This window comes from Neopelma chrysocephalum, unplaced genomic scaffold (genome assembly GCF_003984885.1).
Source record: "Neopelma chrysocephalum unplaced genomic scaffold, ASM398488v2 Primary Assembly neopelma1_24, whole genome shotgun sequence".
NCBI classification, from domain to species: domain Eukaryota; kingdom Metazoa; phylum Chordata; class Aves; order Passeriformes; family Pipridae; genus Neopelma; species Neopelma chrysocephalum.
In genome coordinates, this window is record NW_020897693.1 from 12,506,193 (window position 1) to 12,533,567 (window position 27,375).

General features: G+C 43.9%; 1 protein-coding gene across 2 annotated transcripts in view; it reads left to right on the forward strand.

The window, feature by feature from the left end:
* Positions 1 to 18,292, forward strand: part of PRR5L (proline rich 5 like) — a 43,357-nt gene extending 25,065 nt beyond the window's left edge. Inside the window, exons 5-9 of one of the 2 annotated variants that reach the window (XM_027704045.1) lie at positions 1,915 to 1,972; positions 5,004 to 5,095; positions 8,696 to 8,836; positions 11,064 to 11,190; positions 15,394 to 18,292. In XM_027704045.1, the coding sequence (XP_027559846.1) occupies positions 1,915 to 1,972; positions 5,004 to 5,095; positions 8,696 to 8,836; positions 11,064 to 11,190; positions 15,394 to 15,779 (804 nt within the window). In that variant the 3' untranslated portion in view covers positions 15,780 to 18,292. The remainder of the gene's footprint in view (positions 1 to 1,914; positions 1,973 to 5,003; positions 5,096 to 8,695; positions 8,837 to 11,063; positions 11,191 to 15,393) is intronic. The other variant, XM_027704055.1, reaches the window with a different exon arrangement.
* Positions 18,293 to 27,375: the final 9,083 nt, after the last annotated feature.

Here is a 27,375-nt window from a genome sequence, read left to right on the forward strand (position 1 = left end):
ACCCTCACACACACACACACACACACACACACACGTGTGTGTGTATACTTTTTATTATAAAGTAGTTTAAAATGACACAGTATCAAAGACCAGCTGTAAATTTTCCCTGCAGAATATGAGAGGCAATTACCTTGATCTACAGATTGAAAAATAAAGAAATTAAATACTTTATTAATAAACTGAAAACATTTAGAAAGATTAAATTGCAATATCACTCTATCACTATCTTATTGTTCAGACAAAAAAATATCTACAGTGTAAGTGGGTTTCACTTCTTTTTCACATTGTGATTTTTTTCATTCCAGATTTCTTCCTCCCTCCTTTTTCACATTGTTTTTTTCCCCCTGGAAAGTATTTTTTGTTGTTGTTGTCCAGAGCATGACACATATAATCCATTATTTCTGTTGAACAAATCTAAAATCTGAAGGGAGATCCCAACAACTTAATATTTCCCTCCAAAGCCCATATTTCAGCTAGAGAATCTTTGCAGAACAGTCACCTTCCATTTGTTGCTAGCAACATTTTGGAATGTTGCAATTTTTTTTTTGGTGCATGAACGTATTTATCCAGCTTACTGATTCTTGTTGTCATCGCCCAGTTGAAAAGGGTCTCCCAGGCTGAGAATGTCACAGAACAATGTTTCCTTCTATTTATACTCTACAACGGTACTCCAGTTTTGTATTCCTGCTTGTTGAAGGGAGGATGCAGAGGTGTTCTGCTCTCTTTGCTTGCGGTGTCTTACTTGGTTGCCTGGTTCTGTGTGTGTCATGGATGAGCCGGCCTGGTGTATGGTTACAGGAGGCAGGTTTATCACCCAGAGCAGTAGTGCCAGGGCAGGTATGCAATATGGCAGCTCATCAGGAGGCCACGGTGGTGTCCAGGCACTGGTGTGACAGCAGGGTCCACCAGGACTGAAGAAAGATGGGTCTTGCTCCTCAGCTGATAGAAGGTTTGAAAGTGCAACTTTGACCTGGTTACCCATTAAAAGCAAAAGCTATATGATGAACTAGGGGGAAGGTGTCTCTGAGCATTGTGTGCTACCCCAATATTGAATTCTTTCAGAGGGACAGAAGGCTTTATTCTCTACTGATATGATCTCTGTAGTAGGACTGTACCTTTTAGGATGCAGTAATAGTGTGTTATGTTGTGATTGCAGCACATTTCTCTGGGATTCTCAAACCTTAGTAACTGATTCACCTAGTGCTGTTGGGAGAACAAAAGGATAGGTGTTGTTTTTGCACCATTCTTATGTTTGGGGAAGTGGGAACAAAAATCTAATCAGATATTTAAATGTTGTGAGCTGCGAACAGGCATATTAATATCTTGACCTGTCTGGTCCGTGATAGTTGAGTTTATCTAGAAGGATTATCTCCTGCCAGTTCTTCTGCAGCTTGGGACTGCATACCGAGATAAGCCAACTGCTCAATATAGCAAAAGAAATAGCTTCATGGAAATAGAATAGGTAGGAATAGAGAAGTAGATATTAGAGAACTGAACTGGCTTACTGTGCGGTTAAGCAAACAATGAGCTAGCACAAAGGAAGAAGAGAGTAGGACATTTTCATAGCATTTGGCCCTTTGATCACCTCCTTCATATGACTGAGGGATAGCTTATGTGGCTGCACTATTATGGTAAGAACCATTTTATTTTCTTGATTCCCTCCCTGTGACCCTTCCTACTTCTGGCAAGTGTTTCAACTGCTGTGTCTGTTGCGTTCTCATGTGCAGCTGAACAAAAGGGGGTTAATGAATGTATAGCACTCACAATGGGACCAGTGCTAGAGGAAGGCACTACAATATGCCTAACCTTTACATAATGGCATGCAAAGTGGATAACATCTGAAAAAAATCATTCTTATATGTTTATTATAAATCTCAGAAAAGGCAAATGCATGTCTCTCTTCTCTCTTGGCAGAACCAGCTCCTTGCGAAAGGCTTGCTGTTTATGGAGGAGAAGGTCAAGCTGTGTGAAGGCAAGTATAGTAATAAACCTGTTTTGGAAGGGAGTTGTGCTTTGATGTTTGGTCAGACGACATGTTTTGCATGTCTGGGAACTGTACAGCCCCTTCTGGTACTCTAGTAGGGTGTCACACAACCCCTCAGGAGCCAGGTTGCACTGCAGCCCTTGTGAAGCTGAAGGGATAGAGGACTGTTTTAATAGCCATAGAGCCACAATTCTCCCACCAGCCATGACTTTATCATGAGAACAGGAATGTGAGATTTGTGTGGCAGTTGAATCTGGGCTCAAAGCCGTTCTGGTCTGGACGTGGATCCTGTTGCAAAACTGCTTGGAACTGCCTTCTGCCTTTTATTTCTCAATGTGATTCACAGCTTGATGTAAGCACAATTTTAGTTACTCTGTCATGCTTTTGAGAACTGAACTATCAAGCTTTGTGTACATTTAACGAAAAAAAAGGTCCCTTTGGTGAGAATGAGTCCTTCAGGAAAGAAGTTGATCAGACACGAAGTTCTGTTAAAACCACTGGAGTATAGACACTTGCTGCTGCACAGTGTCTGTAGACCAAGGCTAGTGTGGTGTGGCAGCTCTGTTGGATGTGTGGGGAGCTGGTCACACTTAGTAACTGTTTGCTCAAGCAAAGCAAGCAAGTCTTTATTCAAAACTAAGCCGCTGTTTGGTTTGACCCAGTTTTGTAGCCTGTAGGAAGATCTCTTACTAATCACCAGTCTGTTGTATGTGGGTCATTAAATGCCAATAGATGCTTATAATCTCACATCATTGCTGGTCCTGGATTCCTCTGCACTGTTCTTCACTAAATGACTTCACCCAGCTGGCAGACTGTAGGATTTGGTCCCTGGAGGAGTTAAGCAATTGCAAGTCTCCAGCATGGTACATGCTCCTTTGGCGCTGGCCCTGTAAGGGAAGAAAAAAGGCAGACTCCTGCTTTTTCTCCGATGTGAGTACCTGACCTGCCACAGCCAGCTCTTCAGAATGAGTGCTGCACAGCTTATCATAGACTTGGTTTCTGTATTCGTGTAAAACTATTCCATTATCTGCTTTAGCATTAGGAAAATTAAGTTTGAGTCTGTAATAAGCTGAGAGCTACCCAAGAGTATTTTGCAGCTGCTCAAGTAGTTTGGGTAAGATGAGATTTCCTAGGCAGATAGCAAAACCCTCTTCAAATGCTTCATTTTTCTGTCCCTAGTTTAAAGTGATACTGGAGACACTTCGCCTGCGTGCAGGCTGGCATCTCTGTAGATGACTCATGGGCACCTTTCTTTCATAACGTGTAGGCTTGTTGCAGGTCTTGTGGTCACAGCAACAAGAATTTCTTGTACACGCTTCTCAGTCAGCTCTGTCTTCCTGGAAAATTTCTACTACCCTGGCACTCAGACACAGGATAATGCTCCTGTGGCAGGGCATGGCAATGTTTTACTGTGTCTGTTTTTCAATCACAGCCTCTTATTTTAACATGATTTTTCTTTATACAGTCTGTCAGAATCTCTTTCAACACCTGTAGGATTTATGATTTCTTGAAGAAACAAACCGTTCCTGCTTCCCCTTCAGAAGGAGAAGTGATCTATGACATTTCATTCTGTCTCCACACAGCAAAGCATTGCAGTCCTGGGGAGGAGGCAGAGGGGGAAAAATTTAAACATTCAGTTAGTCTGTTTCCTGTTGTCTTTTTCACTTACACTTGGCTGTTGCTAGTAGTGGGTAGTTGTTATGGGGGTGTTGGGTGGGTTCTTGTCTGCCTGCAGTTCCAGTTTTGAAGCCAGAGTCATACCTGACACAGTGAAGTCTCCCTTTGAACCTTTCTGTGGTTTTTGATGGGCTCTCTGCTCAAAGTGAAATGTCTGGAGGATCTAGTCCTGTTGGCTCTCTGCTCTCTGGCTTTCTGTTGTCCTAAGCAGCACAACCCATGGGCAAGCATGTTGAAAGTCCATGTTGAAGTCCCCAGATGGGGAAAGCAATTTAGTACAGAGTGATAAGGCTCCTCTGAGTTGCAATTTTATGTGTATTCCAGTTCCTCATGAAGGGCCTTTAGTCACCTTGAGGCTGAGCCTTCAAATCTGTCTTGAATGTCCATCTTCCATTACTGCTCCTTGAGTCTTGACTGCATGTAAGCTCCAGCTAAGGCTCTATGAAAGGTATCCTGGAAAATCGTTTTGTCAGAAACTTGTACTTTTAAACCTGTGTCTGTATTTGCACCTGAATTTTCTGGGGATGTATCTAAAATAACACTGTAAATCTTTGGCCTTTGGGATGGGAAAATCTCCTAAAAACTCAGAGGCTTTGAGCCCAAATGCTGAGGAGCACACAGCTTTTTAAGACAAACCTATGAGCATAATTTGATCACAGTTGTATTCTTGTCATGGGAATCACTTAGTCTGCCTTCATTTTAAGTACCCACTTACATTTGGGGATGTTTGTTTGAGTTGGAGTCATATAAAGGGTGGCCACAAGTGAGTTCCATTCAGGTATCTTCGCAAAGGCCACATTTGAGAGAAGCACAGTGGCTTTGTGTCTTGTCAGGTTCCTGATTGTTGCTTGATAATTGGTGGATGCCAGAGGGGGCTCAGCTCATGTAAATTGTTTCCCTGACCCAGTTGCTGACTCGGATGATGTTGGATTATCAGTTGATGTTGGCTGTGACCTGCTGGTTTTCAGATTCACCTGCTAATGTGTGGCTGCTCCCCCACTAGCGGGGTGTGCTGTGAGCTGTGAGACTGCACAATCCTTTGCTGTGGATTTAAAGCCTCCAGTTGAAGAGGGACTTCACTCTTTTTTTGGAGTTGGTCTCATGTTTTGCACAGAGCTGTTTTCTTTGCAGTAAGCGACAGAACAATTTATGGTCGCAGCCTTGTGTCTCTGCCAGCTAAGGTGAAGCTTGGCTGGGCAATGTCCAGTTTTGGGCAGAAACTGTGAAAGTGAAGGGTGGGTTTGTAGGTCTTATTTGGGGAATTACAGAGTATTTGGAAAATCAAACTTGATTTTAGTGTCCCTGTCGCTAAAGTCTTTGCTCCCAATCTCTGTTTTTGTAGGTGAGGATCGCATTGATGTCCTGTCTGAAATCTGGGATCACTATTTTACAGAGACTCTGCCTACACTTCAGGCAATATTCTACCCGGTCCAGGTAATCTTAATTATAACTCAGTCAGGTAAAGCAGTGTAACTGCAATGCTTGCTAATGGCAAATGGAAACTTCTGCCAGCAGCACTGTTTGCCCAGTGGCTAAATAGGTGTCAAAACCTTTAAACTAAATCTGAGAGGAAGCAGACTTTATCCAAGTCAGCATTAACCGTGTAAGAAGGACTTCTATAATCTCCTAGACAAGCACAGTGCTTTGGGCTCAATTTATTTCCATTTGTCTACCCTCTGTCTGTGCTTAGCTAAGCTTGGACACTGAAACTGTTGGACTATACCTGTCTAGACTGAAGCTCTGGGCGTTTATAGTTCTTCCATTTTTAAGTAGCTGGCACTCTTGGTGCAGATGACAGCACTGACAACTTGTCTTCAGAGGGACGAATCTGAAGACTAGATCAGGAGAAAATGTGTTTAACTCACCCCTAATTGACCCCTGGTGGCCTAGTGGTTAGCATGCAGGACTCTCACTGCTGCGACCACGGGTTCGAATCCCAAGTCCCCCGGGCAGATGGTAGCTCGTTAGCCCTGTGAGGCCATCCATCTATGAGAAGGTCACTCTAAACAAACCTACGTCCTGAGGACCTCACTGCCATTGTCCAAGCTTGCTTGGCCCCGGCAGATGAACCTTAGGATTAAAGGGTGGGCTCAGTTCAGCGCAGGCTGTGTCTCACCTAAAAAATCCATTGCGCAGGCTGGAAAGGTAAAAGACCTTTCCCCAAATCTTCGTTCGCGAAGACTGGCCATTAATTGCTTTGGAGGGCTTATAACCCATTTGTGCTTTTGGGTAATCCTCAGGTGAGTTTTTTGAGGCTTTAATAAGGGGTCACATAAATCTATGGGTTAAAGATGAATGAACAATTTTATGTAAGACCTTTTTACACTGGGTATTTTGAAAGCTGAGTATCCCATCAGAAGTATTGAGCCGTATCATTTTTTAATGTAAGTTTAGTCAGGGTTCCAATATGAGCAGCCTAATTACATTCCATGAGAGGAAAAGAAAAATGTACCTCATGCAGAGAATGACGTTCTTGGAAATGCTAGTCTCCTCCTCTTGACTTTTGCCTCTTCCACAAGACATTATTTCTGGAGCCTTTTAAAATTATTTTTCCCTTGTATTGCTTGAAAGGCAGCAGGTAAAGCTCAAAGCTTGCCCTTTTCCTCTAATCCTAAAAGAGAAAGGACTTCTGCAAAGACAGACACTAACCTTTCTACTGTGTTTATTTTTGTTCTTTCCTTGCTGCAGATGCTTAAAGGTACGTGTTTGACAGGTAAAACTGTGCAATTATAATACCATCCCTTTCTCTCCTTTTGCAACTAATTCACAGTGAGGGAGTGACCTAATCTATTTAGGCAGGGGTTTGTCTGCACTGCAGCTACCTGTGTGCTGTGGAAACAGTTGAGCTGTCTGTCATACCCACTGATGCTTAGAGTTCTGCCACTTACCAGAAGAATCTACTCCCCTGCTATTGAAACGTCTCTGATCAGAAACTGAACAAAAATTACAGCACTGTGGGTACAGCTTTTGGAAGTAACTTGGTTATAGTGCTGCAAGTGTGACTATGGGACACTGACATTCTTTGAAAGCACAATATTTTTGCCGTATTTCTCTTGTAACAATATCTAAGTCACTCAAAATATACCATAGAAGCTGTAACATTAGGCAATTATTGCCATTTTATGGATGAAGAACTAAAAGGTTAGCATATTTAAAGCTTTGTAGGCACCTTAAGTTCTACACAAATGCATGGATTAAGCTGCCTAAATACATCCAAGAATTTGACTTGGAGTAAGCTGCCCTAGACTACCACAGAGACAGTTACAAGTGCAACAAGATATAAGAAATTGCTCTTATCCCAGACCAGTGTCCTAATAACGAGATCGGACTTTTCCTAGAAATGGGGAACTGCATGTAACCATTTATGTGGTATGTCACAACATGTGAAGAGAGCTCATCTAACAAGTCTTTTATCAAGCTGCAGTTCTTTGCACGCTACTCTGGTAGATGGGAAAGTCAATTTGTTGTTGGTTCCCCATCCTTTCCTGCAAATGTCAGCGTGATTATTTAGTTGTGTTCTTCTGTGATCCCAGCAACTGCCCATTCAGAATGAAACTAAGCCAAATATGTGAGCGTATGTTACCAAAGGTAGTAACTAGAAGTAACTTCCTATCTCAGCTAAGTTTAAACCCGAGACTCATAGCTGTTGCAGAAATATGACCTTTAAGCAGCCAGGTTGGTTAAATTGCTGTACAGAGGGAAACTATGTAAACAGGTCACTGGCTTTTATATAGTTGCAGCTGTTGATGTGGCTATTGATGTGGAAAAAAGAATAACAAATCTTGTTTTGTTTGGCACAGAAACATGTTTGCATTTTGAAATGGGGTATGAAGTTAATGGGACTAAACTGCATGATATAAATAAAAAGTTTGCAGCTGCTGAAATACAGTTCTGAGATACATACTGGTCTTAACTACACCCCCATGTTTCTAAACACACCTTGGTGGTTTAAAACCACAAAGTGCTTTTATTATGTCCAAGCTACCCTCCAGACTATTTGCTTTAATTCATATTTACATATTGATGATGCTGTTAATTATGACATTAAACCTATTATGAATTAATGTTTAACTGCTGGCAATTCCTTCCAGCTAAATATTTGCCATGTTGAATGTGTTACGGAGATCATAAAATGATTCCCAAAGAGACCGTGGGGCAGAGATTAACATGCTGAGAAGAACAAGGCAAACTTTTCAGGCTGGAGAGTGCTGGGCAGGGCTGGGAGGAAAATTTCTGCTGTTAAGTTGCAGTGGGACAAGAGAAAGTCATTCAGATGTTAAGCGTAGCATCAGGAAAGATGGTAACACAGAATGCCACATGGAGTTCCACTGTGTTTCAATATGCTGAGAAATATTGCGTCATCTGTTAAACCTGCTCACTTGTGTTGTTGATTTTAAAAAAGTAACTGTGAGGACATGGAATGCCTTGCAGTGGATATTGAAGCTGTTGCTTTTTAAAATGATGTTTGGTTCAAGCAGTCTGGCTAGCTTTGTTCCAGCCTAAATCCTAAAATCTTTAATGGACTAAATTGTGGATTTTTGTCATATCAGCAAGGTCGAAAGTGCAGACACTGAGCAAAAAGAGAATCCAATATAGACCACAGGTAGGCTTACTTAAGGAATAATCTGTACCAACTTCTTTCCCTACCAAACCTTCTCTGGTTTCTCAGCTCTGAATGGCAAAAGCACAAGCTACATCCAGCCTGGACTTTGAATGTTTGTGACCAAATTGGATGGCAAGTGGATTTCATGAATCCGTAGTCTTTTAGTGAAATACAGGCCCATTTTTGGCTTCACTCCAAACCTATTGGTGCCTCAGAGGATGTGATGCTTATTTCAGCATTTGTGTGAGACAGAGCCTGCGAGTAAAGCAAGCAAAGAATACTGTGAATCCTCAACCTGAGTGACTGGGAGGTGTTTTGCCACAGCAGCAATGGGCAGGACAGACCCTTCCTGTCTGTGTGCATACATGTGTTGGTGCAATGCTCGCACATCCCTTTATCAACTCTTAGATTTTGTCTTCTGTGTTTTTTAGGGTCAGGAGTTGACTATCCGTCAGATTGCTCTTCTTGGCTTCAGAGACTTGGTATTGCTAAAAGTAAAATTGGAAGAAATTCTTCCTCTGGTCCAGACAAAGCTTCCAGCTTCAATTGTCCAGATGCTGTTAATTCTGCAGGTGGGGAGCCTCTGCTCTTTGTCTGACTCCACTTGGCTATCTTGACCTCATTGAACTAGCATGAACACTGGAAAGGAGAGTGGGGAGGGTGGAGGGTGTGATGAAGTGGAAATGATGTGTGGTTATTTCAGAGTGGTAACTGTAGAAATGAGAGCTGAATTTGGATGTCCTGAGCTTTCCTAGAAACAGGTAAGGATGTTGCCTTGAAAGAGACTGGTGTTTGTATTTTCTTGGTACCTCTCCTCCTTATCTAGGAACAGTCTCAGGACTCTTCACATAAATTTTCATTTCCCAGCTTCTCTGAATGCCTCTTTGTGCTCTAGTTCTCCTGATTTCTCAGCTTTGCAATGACAGTGTGAGTCTCTATCACAGCAGATAGTGGAATTTGAATGAGCTGTGGCTTCTGGCTGTCCAATGCCAGCTTCTTGGCTGGCTGGCATGCTAAGCAGTGCCCTTGAGAGGAGAAATACCTTTTGTCAGTATATGCTATACATCTTTCAAAGGCCTCTCCCAAGAGACCCAGAGCTTCTGTGAGAACTATCCACTTCATCCTGACCTCAATAGATTACTTTCCAAGCATGCCAAATACAGCTGAGTATATAAACTGTTTAATCTTTTTCTATATTGCTCAGCCTGACAGTCCTGTAAAATGCCATATTACTTGTTTGGGTTCACAGAATCATTCATAGAATGCTTTGGGTTGGAAGGGACCTTAAAGATCTTCTAGATACAACCACCCTGGCATGGCAGGGACAGCTTCCACCAGATCAGGATGCTCAGAGCCCCATCCAACCTGGCCTTGAACACTTCCAGGGATGAGACATCACTGTTTGAGTGACTCACCACCCTCACAGTGAAGATTTTCTTTCTAATAACTAATCTAAACCTACCCTCCTTCAGTTTAAAGCCATTCCCCTTGTCCTGTCACTACATGCCCTCTTAAAAAGTCCCTCTTCAGCTTTCTTGTAGGCCCTTTCAGATACTGAAAAGACACAATGAGGTCTCCCTGAAGCCTTCTCTTCTCCAGGCAGAACAACCCCAGCTCAACCTTTCCTCACAGGAGAGGTGCTCCAGCCCTCTGATCATCTTTGTGCCCCTCCTCTGGATTTGCTCCAACAGATCCATGTTCTTCTTGTGCTGGGAGCACTGAACTCCAGAGCAGAGTAGAGGGGAAGAATCACCTTCCTCAACCTGCTGGCCACACTTCTTTTGATGTAGCCCAGGACACCATTGGCTTTCTGGACTGCAAGTCCAGAAAAGAATCGAGCTTCTCATTCACAAACACACACTCAAGTCCTTCTCCTCCTCAGGGCTCCTTTCAATCCATTCTCCACCCAGCATAATATTTGTGCTTGGGATTGCCCCAACCCATGTGCAAGATCTTACATTTGACCCTGCTGAATGTCATGAGGTTTGCACAGGGACTTCTCAGGCCTGTCAAGGTCCCTCTGGGTGGCATCCCTTCCCTCCAGCGTGTTGACAGCACTACACAGCTTGGTGACTTTTATTTCTTCTCCAGTATGATAAGTGTCTAGGAATGAAACTTTCTGAAACACAATTACAATTTCAAAGGGGCTGAGCTCCTAGTTCTGTATAATTTCTCACTGTTCTGATGTTCCAGTGACCCAGACTATAACAGTGGGACATACCTCAATTTCCCAGAAATATTATTTTAATAAAAGAATCTTGAGAGCAAAGAGGGTCTCAAAGCAACACATTTGAGATAAAAAAGCTTATTGAGGCTTTGCAGGAAGTTAGATTTGAACCGTTTCTGAAATTACTGTTAAATTGGTTAGTGTTATCTGTCATCTTCATACCTGTAAGCTGAACCACAGAAGGTGCTTTGCTTGCAGTCCTGCCTAGGAAAATAGCAGTACTTTGCCCAAGGTGTGTTAAGGCTTTTCTACAAAGAGGTTTCCTGGTAGAAGTGCCCTGGTGTAATTATATCATTGCAGTACACTGTGCACTTCCTCAGTGTGAGCATACCTCGAACCTTCCTGTCCCTTGGTCAGAAAAAAGAGCTTGCTCCTCAATGTGCACGAGGTTATGACTGTGACTTGAACAAGGAGGTTGACCTGAATGGCACACAAACCTCCATTTGGTCTTATCAGCTGCACATGGTCTACCAGAATGGTTGGGATATTCCAGTGCGGAGATATTTGACAGACAAAGGCTTTACTCAAAAATCTTTTAAGGGTAATGTTGACTTTTTATGTTTGATTTTCAGAGTGTCCATGAGCCTACTGGCCCCAGTGAGGGCTACCTACAGCTGGAAGAACTGGTCAAGCAGGTGGTATCACCATACTTAGGTTTGTGTGAGGATCACAGCTCCTCTGGTAGCACCTGCTTACTTGGTAAGACATGCACATCCTACAGAAGCTATTATTAGGGTACACAGGTTGGTTAGTGTGAGGCAGTGCACGTTTGTGCTGGAAATGGAGACAGTGCATGACTCTGTGAGAGACAGAAAACAAAGTCTAAAACACCCTTGAGAAGGTTCTGTTTTCTACATTTCTGAATGTAGATTTTTGTGACGGGCTTTTTATTTTCCATGACTGACTGAACTATTAGTGTCCCACCATTGCACGCACGCACACAGACAGACAGACACACACCCATGAAAAGTCTCTCTTCTCTCTGGAGATGGACAGGATTTAAAACTCTCTGGTCCGTGACTGGGGTACTGCCTTCACCCCAGTGAGAGACCGCACCTGGTCCTTTGCTGCCTGCTCTCTGTCCCTGCTTGCTACCCTGCTTCACCTGCCTGAATTCCCATGCTCACTGCTGCATCAACCAGTCTTTGCAAACTGCAGAACTGTTGCATGTTAATTCTGAGGGATTACAGGGATTCTTGCATGGAGCCTTCCTTCCATCTGAGGATCCTGTTTAAAAAAAGAAGTAATTACAGATCTGTGTTTGAACTATGGACAAATGGGTTTAGATGAGAGAACAGGCACTTCAGGAACAGCATGCTTATAGTGGGAAACTTCTTTATACATGATCCAGGAGCTCTGCTTGCACATGTGGCCAGCCAGAAGAGACTGGCTTGCTAATGGGCATAGTGATAGTGATTTGATAGTCCAGAAGATTTAAATAGAAGAAGTGAAAAAAGCTCCAGTCTCTCTCTGTTTTGATAAGCTTTAGCCTTTGCTTCGACACAAGTTGTAGCAAGCTGGAGACACACAACCTGTCTTGTACTATGCCTTTGAAGCATAGAGGAAAGGATGGTCTTGTGGTAGAAGGACTTATCAGGACTCAGACAACCTGTACCTGTAACAAACTCATGGCATCGCTTTAGGCAAACTATGGCTCAAGGGTTTTGCTCTTGTGATTGCTGGGCAATCACATATCCAGGTATGAGGCCCTGGACCCAGAGAGTCAGGCAAAAGACAGTAAAGAAGAGGATTTGTCTGGAGGGTCTCCCGTTGCACCCCATCTACCAGATGGATTACAACCACAGCTATAAAGAAAAAAAGAAGGGTAGTTGTAGTAGGCGACTCCCTTCTGAGGGGATCTGAAGGCCCTGTATGTCGACCAGACCCATCCCACAGGGAGGTCTGCTGCCTTCCCGAGGCCTGGGTGAGGGATATTAGTAGGAGACTCCCTGAGCTAATTTGGCTCTCTGATTATTATCCACTGCTGGTGGTCCGGGCTGGCAGTGATGACATTAATGAAAGAGGTATCAGGCTAATTAAAAAGGACTTCAAGGCACTGGGTTGATTAGTTAATGGAACAGGAGCACAGGTGCTCAGGTGGACTACCCTCAGTTCCTGCAGTAGCAGGGATGAATGAGGAGAGGAGTGGGAAAACCCATCTTATCAATAGGTGGCTAAAGGATTGGTGCCACCGGCAGAACTTTGATTTTTTGAACCATGGGGCAAATTCTATGGTTCCGAGCCTGCTAGAGTCAGATGGGCTCCATCTGTCTAGCAAGTGCAAAAGGACTCTAGCCTGTAAGTTGTTGGGGCTGATCAAGAGGGTTTTAAACTAGGTTTGAAGGAGGAAGGGGTTGAAACCAGGTTCTCCAGGGATGAGCTTAGGGGTGAAAACCAGAGTTAGAAGTGAAATCAGCAGCCCAGCTGAAGTGCATGTACACCAATGCACACAGCATGGGTAACAAGAGGAGCTGGAAGCCATCGTGCAGCAGGAAAGCTATGATGTAGTCACCATCGTGGAAACTTGGTGGGATGACTTGCATGACTGCCATGGGTGGCTACAAGCTCTTCAGAAGGGACAGGCAAGGTAGGAGAAGTGGAGGGGTGGCTCTCTATGTTAGAGAGACTCCTGAGACTGTAGAACTTGAAGTCAGTAACAATAAGGTTGAGTGCCTGTGGATTAGATTCAAGGGGAAGGCCAACAAGCCTGACATCCTGGTGAGAGTCTGTTACAGACCGCCCAATCAGGATGATGAGGATGATGAATTATTCTACAAGCAGCTGGCAGATGTCTCAAAATCACCAGCCCTTGTTCTTGTGGGTGACTTTAACCTGCTGGATGTCTGCTGGGAACTCCACACAGCAGAGAAGAGGCAGTAGTATCTTAAGCTTGATTTAAAGTGGGAGAGGAGAGCAGCAGGGATAGGTGTGAAAAGGGACAGGACCACTCACAGAGGGGAATCGTAGAGGGCAATATTCCCACCTGCTCTTCTGTTAGCACCCTTCTTGCTTTGCCTGTGTAAATTAGCTGTAACCTGCATTGTAAGGATGGAGTATGCTGAAGGGATCCAGTTTTCTAAGAAACAATGTTTATATTGGGGATAGGAGAGAAGATAAAATTAAAACATCCACCCTATTTCCTGATATATGAAGCCTAATATCACTGCTGATCTGAGTTTGCATCCAAGTTTATATTCCTTGTCGTAAGGCACCAAAATAGAAATAAAATGTCTGGTTAAACTATGCATGACAACTCTCTTAAGAGGCTGTCTTTTGTGGTCAAGAAAGTAGAGGGGGTAAAGTAAAGCAATAAATGAATATTCAGAGCTTAGCCTAATTTCACCTGATTCTCGTCAGAAAGGATTTTAATTTTCTTGCACAAAAATCATCTGTGGATATTTTTTCATTGAAAGAGTTGGGTCCCAATGCCCTTCAACACTACAGCTTGCTGTGGCTTGAGCTGCAGATGAAACCTAAAGAGTACATGCATTGTAACCAGCCTCAAAAATTATTTGTGCATACTCCTAAGCAAAAAATGACCCAGTTTGAATGAATGTATTACTGGCAGTAGCAGGGTGAAGTGTTGTCATAGCTTGGCTGCTGCCAGTGGTGGAGTTTTGGCTGCTCACCCGTGCCTCCCTGCAACAATATCAAGTTTGTTTTCTGCTTTTGTTCCTGATGCAAGCTTCCAAAACTCTTTTATAACCTTCAGTGATAAGTGCTTTGCTTTGCATTTTGTTACTCTCTCTCTTACGCTCACCAGTCTTGGTGTAAGCCTTTTATATGGTTTAAAGCCTTCTGAGTTTACGAAATGAGACCCTGCATTGGGGTGAGAAATTGGTGAGAAACGAGACAGGTATGGAATGGCTTTATCAGCTGCTGTGGCGATAGACCACAGGAGGTGTTTAACATCACATGGCAATGCTGCACAGCAGTGGAAGCCAACAGGTGCTGGCTGATTCATATTGTCTGATTCAACCTGCTAGGGGAGTGAATTAGAGTGAGCCAAGGCACAAAGTCTGACCCCTGCCTTTCTGAAGGCTTTCAGCATCAGAATTGAAATAGCACTTCATGATACGGGGCTGGGGGCTGTGCCTTGAGTCTGAGTTTTAAACCAGTCATTACTTCCCCTTAATGATTTGCTGAGGAGATCGTACACCCCATACCCATCAATTCTGTGTCTCTGCCTTATCCCCGCTCCCCAAGTGCTGTCCTTCTCTCATGTGCCCTTACCCCAGGCTGTTGTGGACTGCTCCTGTGCACTGTTAGGTGTTTTCTGTGTCTAGCACCCAAACCAGACTTGTAAGGTGGATGAAATTTTCTTTTTCTTGCATGATCTTTGAAAAATACAGTGGGATAATGCCAGCAGAACAGCCTTTACCTAGGCAGATGGAGAGACAATGTAAGCATCAGGACTTTCACATTGACAACAGATAATGACACCTCCTGAGAGAAATTTTTCAGAGGAAGGGATGGCAACTCAAGTCCTCTCTGAACATTTTTTTGGTGACTTGTGCCGCTTTAGTGTCAGTCATTTTAGTGAACCCCCACGTGAGAGCTCCTACTCAGTCCTCATCCCTGGATAAGGACAGAGATCACCAGGATGCTCAAGAAAGTCCCTTGACTGCACTTGTGACTTTCTGACTCACTTTTCTCTCAGGCACCAGCACCATTGCCTTATAGCAGGACAGGAGGTCTCTCCTTACTGTGGGAGAGGCAGATCTCCTTTCCAAATCCCCAGCAGTATGAACCAGTGAGCACCTGATTGTTTTCCAGTGGTAAGGAGGTGGGACACTACAGCTGCACACTGAATTCTCTCTGTTCCCTGAGGCCAGCCTAGCAGTTGGAGCAACACTTCATCTGTGCGCTATTGACCATTCCGGCTTCCTTTTTCTCTTCCAGAGAGACGGTACTCCAGATCTCGCCCTAAGACTGATGTACTGAATTATCCATCTCATGTGACGACCCGGCAGCCCAGTGAGATGGCCCTGAGCCCACTGACAGAGCAGGAGGGTGAGGCTTACCTGGAGAAATGTGGTAGCATCCGTCGCCACACCGTTGCAAATGCTCACTCGGATATCCAGCTCCTGGCAATGGCCTCCATGATGCACACAGGAATGGTCATAGAGGAATCAGACAGTACTGACAAGTGCCTCCTCCTGCAGCCCACTTGTTTCAGCCACAGACAGTGCTCCAGTGAGCCCAGTATCGCCGATGGGCCAGAGGGAGTCGTGGCAGCAGCAAGTAGGCAAGACTCTGCAGAGCTGAACTGCACATCGGTCAGCTAGAAAAAGTCTTGCTGAGGAGTGAAGAACCATATGCACTAAGCTGGACAAAGTGTAGTGTCATCCTTGCTGGGAAAAAAAAGGAAAAATTTTAATTTTGCTCATGTAATTGAAATGGCCTCAAGGGTTCTTATGTCTGAGAATGCTCTCTAGATTTGATTTTTTACCAGTGTGGGATCATTGTTGATGGAGGTACCAGGCTGCTCCCAAATGACCACTGAGGACTGCAAAGGTTTTGCTGTTTAACAGCACAGTCTACCTTCTGTAAGCTTTCTCCCTCTACTAGTATAAACCTTTTGTCATCAGGTTTCCTTCTGTTTCTTTGGTGTGATACAAATTGACCTCTTTCTGCTTTTGTCCATCTTTCACAGCGTTGTGCTGCTTATTTGCTCTTCATTCCTGCAGTAGAGACCTCTGTGCTAAATGTTCTCTTTGGTTCTGGTGCTAGTGTGGTGAATGCTGAGGACTGCATTTCTCTCTTTTAAAGTTGAACTCAGGGATGAAACCATTTGAGTCCTCCAGAAAGATCTGCTGAGGTGGCTTGTGAGAGAAGGAGATCCTTCACTTTGCCTCCCATGGGCATGGATGAAAAGCCCAAATTGGAATGAATTAGACCTACTTTTTTCCCAGACCTGAAAAGAACTGAGTGTACATGGAGTCTGAGCTGAGTACTTCATATGTACTTTATTTGGTTCCAGTCATATCTTGGGGGTTGTGGTGTAAACTGCGCAAAGGAGGGCTGGGTGTGTAAATTGGGTGTAAAATGTAATCCTGAGCATCCTGGCATTTGGCATCAATTCGGTCTCAAAATTTCTGTGGTGATAGGGCTACAATGAAAAGAGACAACTAAACAAATTCCTTTGGGAAGAAGATGCTGGGCAGTCTGCATTTGTGCATTTGTGCAAGAGACATAAAAGTGCTCCTCAGCACTGGGCCATCGTGATGCTAGACCAGGAGGTGATGAACAGGATTTCATCCTTGGGGCTACCTTGGTAATTCTAGCACTTGCAGATTTCATGAGACCAAAGATAACCAAAGGGGTGTAGAAAGGAATCCTGTCTCAGTGGTGTATTCATGAAGTGCTCCTGACCTCCAGTGGTATCTGTCTCAGTGCAGTATTGCTTTTAAGATAAGTGAGGGCTCTTTGCAGTCCTTGGTTTTGTTTTTATTTTGAAGATTAGGAATGGTCCAGTTTGCAAGTGTCTGTGGCAGGCACTGCAGTCCGCAGTGTCTGCTTTGTAGCATCACTTGGTACTCAAATGCTGCTTCTATGGGAACAGAACCAATCTGTTCAAGCTGTCCCTTGGGATACTCTGCCGATGTCTTGCTAAGCAGATTTGCAAGTGTAATTACAGGCTTGAAGGTGAACTGAAATGCTGCCTTAAATTCAAATTCCATTAAAAACTATCATTTGAATCTGTAAATAAATAGGTCTTGACAAGGAAACAGAAGGTTAAGATGAGCCTTCGGGACATTTTTTTGCTATGACATTAACTGCAGAGTTTGCCCTGCTTCTGTTGGGCACTAAACATTTCTGCTCCACTGGCTGCACTGAAAGTACAGTGCCGATCTGTCAGTACTTGGCCTTAGTAGCATGTGCAGCAAAAAGAAAGCAGACTAGCATTATTATCTGGCAACAAAGCATCTAAAATACCAGCTATGAGCACAAGCCACACCATCTTTATAAATGAGGTTGTTGCTTTTTCTACTGTAGTTTGCAAATGTTGAAAGAAATATTGAAAGTGCCTACTTTTCCTTGCTAGGCACCCTAATTGGCCTTTGTGCGAAAATACCAAATGTTTTGATCACCAGCTGTGCCTACATGTTGAAGAACAGAGCTTGAGTTGTGCTGGCTGCCTCCTCCTCAGAGCATGCACAGTCGCATGGAATGCGGCTTTAAGCCGCAGGAAGATGTGGCTTTAAGCAATCTTCCCTTCAGATGGATTATAGGATAAATTGCTCTCCTATTCGTAAATTAGACTGACTGACCAGGCCAACTTATTTGTTGTCTTCTGCCCCAGGGTGGCCGTGGACTGTGGTGAACCTTCAGAATCTCTGTGCTGACAGCCAAACCTAGTAGACCATGCTGGTCTCACCTTGGCACAGTCCCTCCAGCCTGGGGCAAATGAAGGCGTCCTGCTTAAAAGTAATTTCTTTTGCCCCTTGCAGTGATTTAAAGCCTTCTCTTAGCAGCATTGAGGTATGTGGAGAAGTGATCACCTTGCAGCATTTCAGTTCACTCTTATGAATGCTTTTCTTCTTTATGTTTCTCCTCTCTCCGTTTGACTTTTGTAAATACCCAAACCATTTGGATTTGTGAGCAGTGCCCTCTTTTATGCTGAAAATTAGAATGATTTATTTATTTCCTGTCATATTGTTGGATCATCTCTAGGGCTAATAAGAGTTAGTCCTGATTTTAACTTGAATATCTTTAATTTTACTCATATGTGTAATTTGAATTATATTGGTTTTGTCTCTGTCACTTTGCAAAAATTTGCACCAGGCCCTCTGAATCATGCACTTCCCCAGCTGTTTTGTTTTTTAGGGAGAATTAAAGCTGGCGGCTATACTTTGTAAGCTGAAATAAACAAAACCTGTTCTGTAAACCACACCAAGTATATGGTCATAAGTACCACTTTTACAGCCACGTGAGATTGCACAAGCCTCTGCAAATGCAGACCTCTTACAGGTAAACTGGGTGAACCTGGAAGTGATTTGAAAGCTGTGCCCTGCAGCTACCATGATGGTAGCACTGAGTGTCTGCTCTCCATTGAGGAAGCTCTCAGTCCCTTGGAAGCAGAAAGCTAACACAGTCCCTAGGCTAGAGCTGTGGCATAAGAAACACTTGCATTTTGGATACAGGGATCTGGTTTGGGGTTGCACTTTGCTCCCTGTGTTACACAGCCAGGGCCACAGGGCAGGTCTTTTCTACCCTCATGGTAACCAACCTGAGAAAACCTCCTGGAAATACTGTCAGAATGGGAAGAAGGGATTTCTCTCACCACCTCTTGAAGTCTGTTACCTTCTACCTTGATAATTACCTAGACTAAGTCACTTCTCATCAAGACCGAGTCTGTCTTCTCTTTTTACTCAGTTTCCTTAAGGTAAGTGATTAATTCTCTCTGTCCATACAATTCTGTCATAAACTTACAGAGGGGGGCCTCAGCAGGAAGCTATTCTTAGTACAACTTGTCTTTTTCCTGACATTCCCCATAGGCAAGTAGCATGTTTTTATTGCCAGCAAGTAGAGCTTCTTCAGTCCCTGGTTAGGTCAGCAGCAACTTGGTTTATTTTTTTGTTTGTTTGTTTCAATCAGAAGAAATGCAGTAGATCTTCGTGCTGTCACTGATGGCAGCAGGGGGAACACTGCAGGGTTTGAACTGATGCTGAGGTAAGGTATTGCCCTTTCTTTTTAAGTCCAAATGGCAATGGATTCACCTGGAAGGAATATCCTTTTGGCACTTTTAACTGAGTCAACAGACTGAAAATGTTTGGCTCTTGCAGGCAGCCTGTGTGTGTCCCAGAGAGGAGAAACTGAGGGTCTAATGAGAGACAAATTGCGGTATCTATAGTGTGCTTACTTATATGAACTTCTTAATCATGCTGTAGCCTTGGAGTAGCAGGTTTTCCTTACTGGATTCCCTGTTCCTTCCCAACCTGGACTCTTCCCCATACCAGCAGCAGGACTCCTGGGCCTGGCACACACGCTGTATTGTGTGTGGGGGGTGTTCCAGTGACAGTAAGGGGAGCAGTGTAGAAACTCAGCCAGAGTTGATGACACTGACTTGCACCGAGTTGCCAGAACCAGAATTGAAAGCTCTGTGCTAAGAACAAAAAATGCTGCCAGTGCAGAGGGCTGCAGGCAGGGCCTTCGTGACACTCAAACTCCCACTCTTGATGGGTCTTTCTCATATTTCGAAAAGGCTGAAGAAGGGTGGTTTTTAAGAATAGGGGCAATACAAGTGAAAGTGAGCATCTCTCCTCATTCTCAACTGAATCTGGAGGCAGATAAAGATCTCTTCAGCTGTGAAAATTGCAGCCAGCAGAACAGAAGCAAGCGATTGTGTTTTATCCAGTGATTTAAATGTAGCAGACACCTACCTGTCCATGAGGCCGGGGCCCCTCCTCACAGAGCCCTCTCCATAGCTCTGCCAATCTCCTATGCAGTTTGGTCAGTGACGTGTCTTCAAGGGGCTGTGGAGGAGGCTGGGAAAACCCATCCTCTTTGTCCTTTGTGGTAAACCACCCACTCCTATAAGAAATGTAAGCTTTATAAGAAGCCACAAACTAGGCATCAAAACTCCCAGAAGAGGCCAGTCTGGCTGTATTCCCTGGCTGCCCCCTTCCCCACCTGGAACAGGCCTCTGCAGGGCCAGCACAGCTTCCCACTCGGGAAAGCACGTGAGGAGGCAAGACCTATCCTGATACAGATGCCCCACGGTGCCCAGGGAGTTTCCTAGGGGTACATGAGCTGGAAATTCAGCCCACAGTCAACATGCTCCATAGGAAAGTTGCTGCAAAATTTCCTCTTAGTTAAAAGTGGGAAGAGTGGGGTATTTGGTATTTCCCTGAGCAAAGGGGAGGTAATTAGTCATCCTATTCGTGTTTCAAGCATGGAAAGCAGATCTGGTAGCACAACAACAGGTTAAATGGGATATTCTCACTTTTCCACACATTTGGAGAGTGCTTTCTCTTCATCTTGCTATCCCAACAACTCCAGGTAAGGGCACCAACTACTCAACTACATAAACAAAAGCTTTAAAACAAAAGCAACTTAGCAGCAAAGGTACAGCACATTCTCATCAGTATGGTGCTAAAATTGCATGCTGTAATATAGCTGCCATGTTCCACCTGAGAATTGGCTGCCCTTTATTCATTACTTGCACCCGAAGATACTTGGAGTACCCTTGTTAGTTACATCAAACCATTATTTCCATCTGGAAGAGCAAGTGCTGTATAATTGTTGCACCGGTTCACCTCTCCTCTGTGTGTAAGCTCATCCCTTCCAGGGGACAAATCCTGCCCCAAGCATTTCTCCAAGTTTTGTGAAAGCTGTCCTAAGTACACAAGGAGTGACAGCAGAGATGTATGAATAGTTTGGGTGCATTTCTCCAACCGAAATGATGAAAAGAAGTAACAATTCCAGTGCAGAAATAAGTGAACTGAAAGTTGTCGTTATTCATCAGTAGTTGCTGGCTGTGTCTGGCTGACACTCTCTGGGCAACAAATATGGGTTTGTGTGTAGGAGACTCACCTGTATGGAAGAATGTATGGGAGAGAGCAATGAAGAAGACATATATGGAGTTAAGGGAAATAGCTGACTAGATTAATCTTTACCCAAATAATTGGTATAATATTATGTAGGGTAGAGGCTTAATTATAGTTTGATCATCAAACTTTTCAATGAGCAAAAGGAAAGCAAATTCCTTTAAAAAATCTCCAAAAACTAACAACTAAACCAAAAGACAAGGGTCTCACCTACCCTAAGCACCTACAGTGGCACAGAGCAGATTTGTAGTAGCTATAAATTGCAGCAATATTTAGGGACTTGCTGTTTCAAGTGTCTGTCATTAGGCTTCAAAGCTAACTCCTGCTTATGCCAAGAGCTAGTTTGTAATTCTTGTGGCATAATTATTACAGACTGTACAGTAACAACTTCTGTTACATTGGAAAATAGATTGGAGTCACAAAGCCATTCTTTCTATCTTGGAATTTATGAAGTCAGCTGCACTGGCTCATGTACAGGAGTTTTTGCAGTCGCTAAAATAATTGAAAAAAAAATTTTTTTTTAAGCTGAAAGAATCAGTTCTGTGAGAATTGCTTGGGCTTCTCAAAGAGCAGACAGACCAGTTACAAGATGCTCAGATTCAATTTAGTACTGCAACAGGACTACCTAGAAAGTGACAGAATTTATGTATGTTAAATATCAGTGAGAAACCACAGACTGTGCCATAAATTACCTACCCTGTAGGCCTCCAAGACTGATTTACACCCGCTATTGGTAAGCCAGCCCTCTTCTCCACTGTGGATTTTTAATCCATTTCACACTAAATGGTTATTGACTAAGTTATCAATGGTTCTTGGGGCAGAAACAAGTTCAGCCTTGTCTCCTACATAACTATCTCTAAGGGACAGCTTCATTATGACTATGCTAAACCCACTGTCTTTGTCCACATGCATCCCAGGCCAACGGATTATGTATTTACTGTGTGGTTGGATATAAGAGATGAGAGAGGCTGTTCTGCAGGAGGGAAGTGATGGTACTTGTGAAAAGTCCCCCTTAAGCAGTATATGCACTATATTTAGAAGAAACACCCTGTTCTAATAATTTCTCTTTCCCCTCACCCCCTATGGTGGGAATGGGAGGGGAGTTCTGATGTGCATTTTGGGACTTCGAACATGTTTGAGTGAGTGCTGGGGGGGGGGAGAGGGGAGGGAATTTCTTGTGGTTTTCCCCCATCCTGGGGGAGGGAATTTCTAGTGGTCTTCCCCCATCCTGTTTTTTTTCAGAAGATAGTGGTGGCTGAGCAGCACTGCGTTTGGCAGTGCAGATGGAGCTGCTCTGAGCTCCTCCATTCAGCCTGTCACTGGATCTCATCAGTCTCTCCTCTGCTTCTGAAATGTTAGACATCTTTCTTCCCTGAAAGCCCTGCAGGAGATTGGAGACATGCTGCCCACTGCAGCCATAGTTCTGGTTAAATGCGATACCTCATCCTCAACAGCACTGTGTTAAGAAAACTCCTGTCCAACCGTCCAGGAGCCACTCTAGGAGTTACACTCTCACACCTGAGCTGGGACTGAAGACCCTTCACAAAAGCCTGAGCTGGATCCCTCCTGAGAGGCATGAGCTGTTATTTTGTTATTGCACCATAATTAAATTGTTTTAAAGAATGAGATGTCTGAGACACAGAGTTGAACCAGTAAGGAAACCTGGTCTGACTGTGTGAGTGTGGTGTGTGTGTGTGTGGAGCCAAGTGGGGCACCCATTGGGTCACTGGAGCCACCTGATGCGAAGGGGCTTCAGTTCCAGCTCAAGTGGTGGGAGTGTGTCTGCCAGAGTGGCTCCTGGATGGTTGGACAGGAAAGTTTCTTCAACAACTGCAGCAGAATGTGGCTGCCACCATCTAGTCATTGCCATCAGAGAGTATCCCTTAGTCTTTAAAAGTCCTGCTCACTGAAAACAAAGTAACTGCTGAAGTAAATGAGACCTGAGAGCATTTGCCATAAGCTTCCTCTTAGCTTATTAAAATGTATAAACTGCTGTGAACAAGACACCCACACTTGTCAGGCAAATGAACAAAAAAGCCCATTTTCAAAAGCTTATTTCTTTGACTTTACCCAGTGCTTAATCTAATCCACTGTTTGTCTGCATCCATATAGCCGTCCTCCTTTGCTTGGGGTTTACAGTGTAGAGAGGAAATTGTTCCAGATCTGTACCCCTCCCACCTTCCCAGTTTTTTCCTCACTAATTGTCACGATTAGCTGATTGACTTGCAGAGCTGGTGATGTCTTCAAGGGGCAGCAGCAGTCCTCTCTCCACCCCTCCTCTGGATTGGCAGTAGTTATAAAGACTCAGCTCTCTACGAAATAAAAAGTGAGTGTGTGTTCAGTGGCAGACACTGTTGTTTGTAGAGGCTGTGGAGAGACTCGCAGAGCAGAATTAGGCCTTTGAGGGAGTGAATATTTTCACTTTGCAGATGTATTGGGGTTGCCCTTAGTGGGGGAGCCTCAAACGGGCTTTTGAGAGTCTAAGAGGAAAGCAAATTTGTCCTTTGCCACTTCCCTGTCTCTACCCTGTTTGCAAGCCAGCCCCCCCTTCCCCTCGGCTGTGTCTGGGACAGTGGGCACCCCCCACCTCCTGTGTCCACTGTGTGCACATTGGTGTGATGTGGTGCATCCAGCTCAGGAACTGTGCCCAGCCTGGGCCATGCATAGAGGTGCAAAGTGGCTCTGAAGGCAGGTAAGTTAATTTTCTTAGTGCTAGAAAGGTTTTACAGGGTATTAATGCAGAAAATGTGGGTTTGGGAGGAGTAGAGCAGAACTCATGGGCCAAGCCTGAAAGGGCTCCAAGTGCTTAGGATCACAAGCAGCCCCTGGCACAGTTTGTGGGGAAAGCAAGGTGTGTTCACAGGAGATGAAACTTTCGGGTTAGAAACAGCCATGGCCATACTGTCTCCTATCAGGCAGTAGTGAAGGGTGGAAGTGAGACTAATGTGGTCTTGCCATTAAGGCTGGAATCTTATTTTTCTTCATACACAGATAACAGATACCAAAAATGGCAGCTCTGTTAGAAAACAGCCCATGAGAAACATACTGCTAAAGCCTTGGATGGACGAAGACAATTGTTTAGGTCACTGGACAGCAGGGAACTCTGTTACGGGGCAAAATTACCCATTGACCTGTCAAAGATTCAGACTGCAGCTGGATACAAGTTTACCTCAGGAATGTGAAGGGAAGGTCAATCAATAGTGTAATAACAGGCATAGTGGGGACCCCTGGTGGCCTAGTGGTTAGCATGCAGGACTCTCACTGCTGCAACCCAGGTTCAATTCCCCGGTCCCCCGGGCAGATGGAGCCCGTTAGCCCTGTGAGGTCATCCATCTATGAGAAGGTCACTCTAAACAAACCTACATCCTGAGGACCTCACTGCCATTGTCCAAGCTTGCTTGGCCCTGGCAGATGAACCTTAGGATTAAAGGGTGGGCTCAGTTCAGCGCAGGCTGTGTCTCACCTAAAAAATCCATTGTGCAGGCTGGAAAGGTAAAAGACCTTTCCCAAAATCTTTGTTCGCGAAGACTGGCCATTATAGATATATATATAACAGGCATAGACTGCTCTAAGGGTCAATGGTCACAATGCAAACGGGAAAAATCCCACCCTGTGTCTATCTTGCTTTGTATCAGAATTGCTTCAAGACATTCCTTTCTGTGCTACTTACTATCACTCAGAGATGAACTGTGACACTGGGGTCCTGGTCTGAGAAATGGTGTCTGGGAAACTGGACAAGCAAATGAATTAATAAAGTCATCAACTGAAAGTCCAGGCAAATAAACACACAAAACACACACACACAAAACACACCGTCTCCCAAGACATAGATTTGTGTGTAAAAGGAGATCAAAGGCTTGGGAGAAGACTAGGTTTTGTACATTTTTATGTTGCTGTGTGCTCTGGGGTTAACAACATAAGTGTGAAAGTGCATCCACAAAGCCTTTCTGATGGATCAAGAGTGACAGGAATGCAGCTTGAGCTTGTGCCTTTTTTTTCCCAGACCAAAACAGCACTAATTGTTGAAAAAGGTGGGAAGAAAATGCATGGGTTTTTCTGTGGAAAGTGGGTGCCAGCTTGAAGGAGAGGCAGGAAAACAGCATGTGATGAAAGCCTGGCACATGGTATTGCACCCACAGCAGATGTGGAGTAACACAGTGAGCTAACGTAGACTGGTATGGAAGGTCTCAGCTGAAAATAAAGATTTGTTATGATGGGCCCCAAAGAGCAAAAGATTAAGACCAAAATAAAAATTCCATGTATAGATTCATAGAATCACTAAGGTCAGAAAAGACCTCTAAGATCATGAAGTCCAACCCTTAACCCAGAACTGCCAAATCCACCACTAAACCATGTTCCCAAGCACCTCATCTACACATTTTTGAACACTGCTAGGGATGGTCACTCCACCACTTCCCTCAGCAGCCTGTTCCAATGCCTGATCATCCTTTCAGTGAAGAAATTTTTCCTAATATCTAATCTAAACCTCCCCCGGTGCAACTTGAGGCCATTTCCTCTCATCCTGTCACTTGTTACCTGGGAGAAGAAACTGACTCCCACCTTGCTACAACCTCCTTTCAGGCAGTTGTGGAGAACAATGAGGTCCCCCCTCGAGACTCCTTTTCTCCGGGCTTAACAACTCCAGTTCCCTCAGCTGCTCCTCATAAGACTTGTGCTTCAGACCCTTCACCAGCATCATTGCTTTTCTCTGGACACACACCCCAATGTCTTTCTTGCTGCGAGGGGCCCAAAACTGAACACAGTATTGGAGATGGAGCTTGAAGGAACCACGAGGAACTACAATTCTGTAATAAAATTGCTTACCCTTGCTTTTACCCCCTTTCTCATTTTGGTAAGGACTTGTCAATATGTTGGATCCACAGTTCTGTCTCAAAAACCTGGGGACAGTTGGACTGGACTGGGGCTATCTTTATTAAAGCTTACAATTTTTATTATTTTTACTTTTATAGAGATAGTTTATTATATATGATCTATTTATAATTACATTTGTATATACTTAATACAGTAAATAAATATTATATTAATATTTAAAAAAATCTTTTTATATACATGATATAATTTTTTAATTGAGTTTATCATTATCTTATATTTATTTGAGACTATTACAGCTGGACTGAGAATATATAGGAGTCAGAAAGAGGCAGAGATTAAAATATGGCTCTTTTGCATTCACACCCTGTTTTCCATTGGTGAAAGCAGTGGACAAGGCAACAAGAAATCCACAGTGGGCATTCATCACTGTCCTGCTATCTAACTGTTTGGTCATGGTGTTTGGTGGTCTGACCTTCCTTTTCCCAACAGTACTCACTTACCTTTCAGGATCACTATGTTTTCTACCCATTTAAAGCCTAACCCCTTCCATTCCCAGAGGATCCAAATCCACACTCTGTACAGATCACTGAATTGAATTTAAAATACTGATTCTTTCCCTGCCTTTTAGCTAGAAGGATAAGTACAGGCACATGCCTACATAAAGGACTTTGGCATGAAGAAACTCAAGCTGAAGGACTTGTTTCTAGGAGGTGAATCACACTGGACGCACCTGCTTAGGCAAGTCTAAACTCCACACTGTGTGAAGTTTATCACACCTGGGTGTGATACTGAAACTAGGAAAACTTGTATGTGTCATTTTCCTTGGCAGCACCATCGCTCCTTAACACCCTGTTAGCAAAGCCCAAGTTCATACCTGGCTGAAATCACCCTTTATGAAAAGCAGCGACAGAAACAAAGTTAAATCTTGGAGAGAAACAAGTCCATGCATGCATACATGAATACCAAAATGGAAATAAAAATGCTAACTCAAGCATACTGTAGTAGGACTTAAAAAGTCAGACTCACTGACTTCACACAACACCTTCATTTGACACCCTGCTGCTGAGTGAGCAGTCAGAGAGGAGTATCTGCTGCTGAAGACAGAAGGGAAAACGAATATGTTACCAATACAGGGCTGTAGCAGAGGAGTAAGGACTCTGCAGATCAGGTGAGACAAGGAAAGACTTGTGCTGTTGCCTTGTCTTTTTTTTTTCTTTTTTTTTTTTTTCTTTTTTTCTCCAGTGTGTCAATTATCAGCTGAGTTTCATGGAAATCAGGTTCACCTCTAGTTCTAATCAGCTAAGAGAATGCAGGAGGGGCTTTTTTTCCAAAATTGTCAATACTCAACTGCTGAAACACTGCTCTGTTTATGCCTTGTCCCCTTCACTGTTTAGTGGGGTAAGTCTTCTGGACAAAAGGCACCAGAAAACATCGGTATTGGTCTATGAATCCATTTTGCCCTAGGCTAGCACCTGTTGGGTCTGCCCGAGTTAAGTCA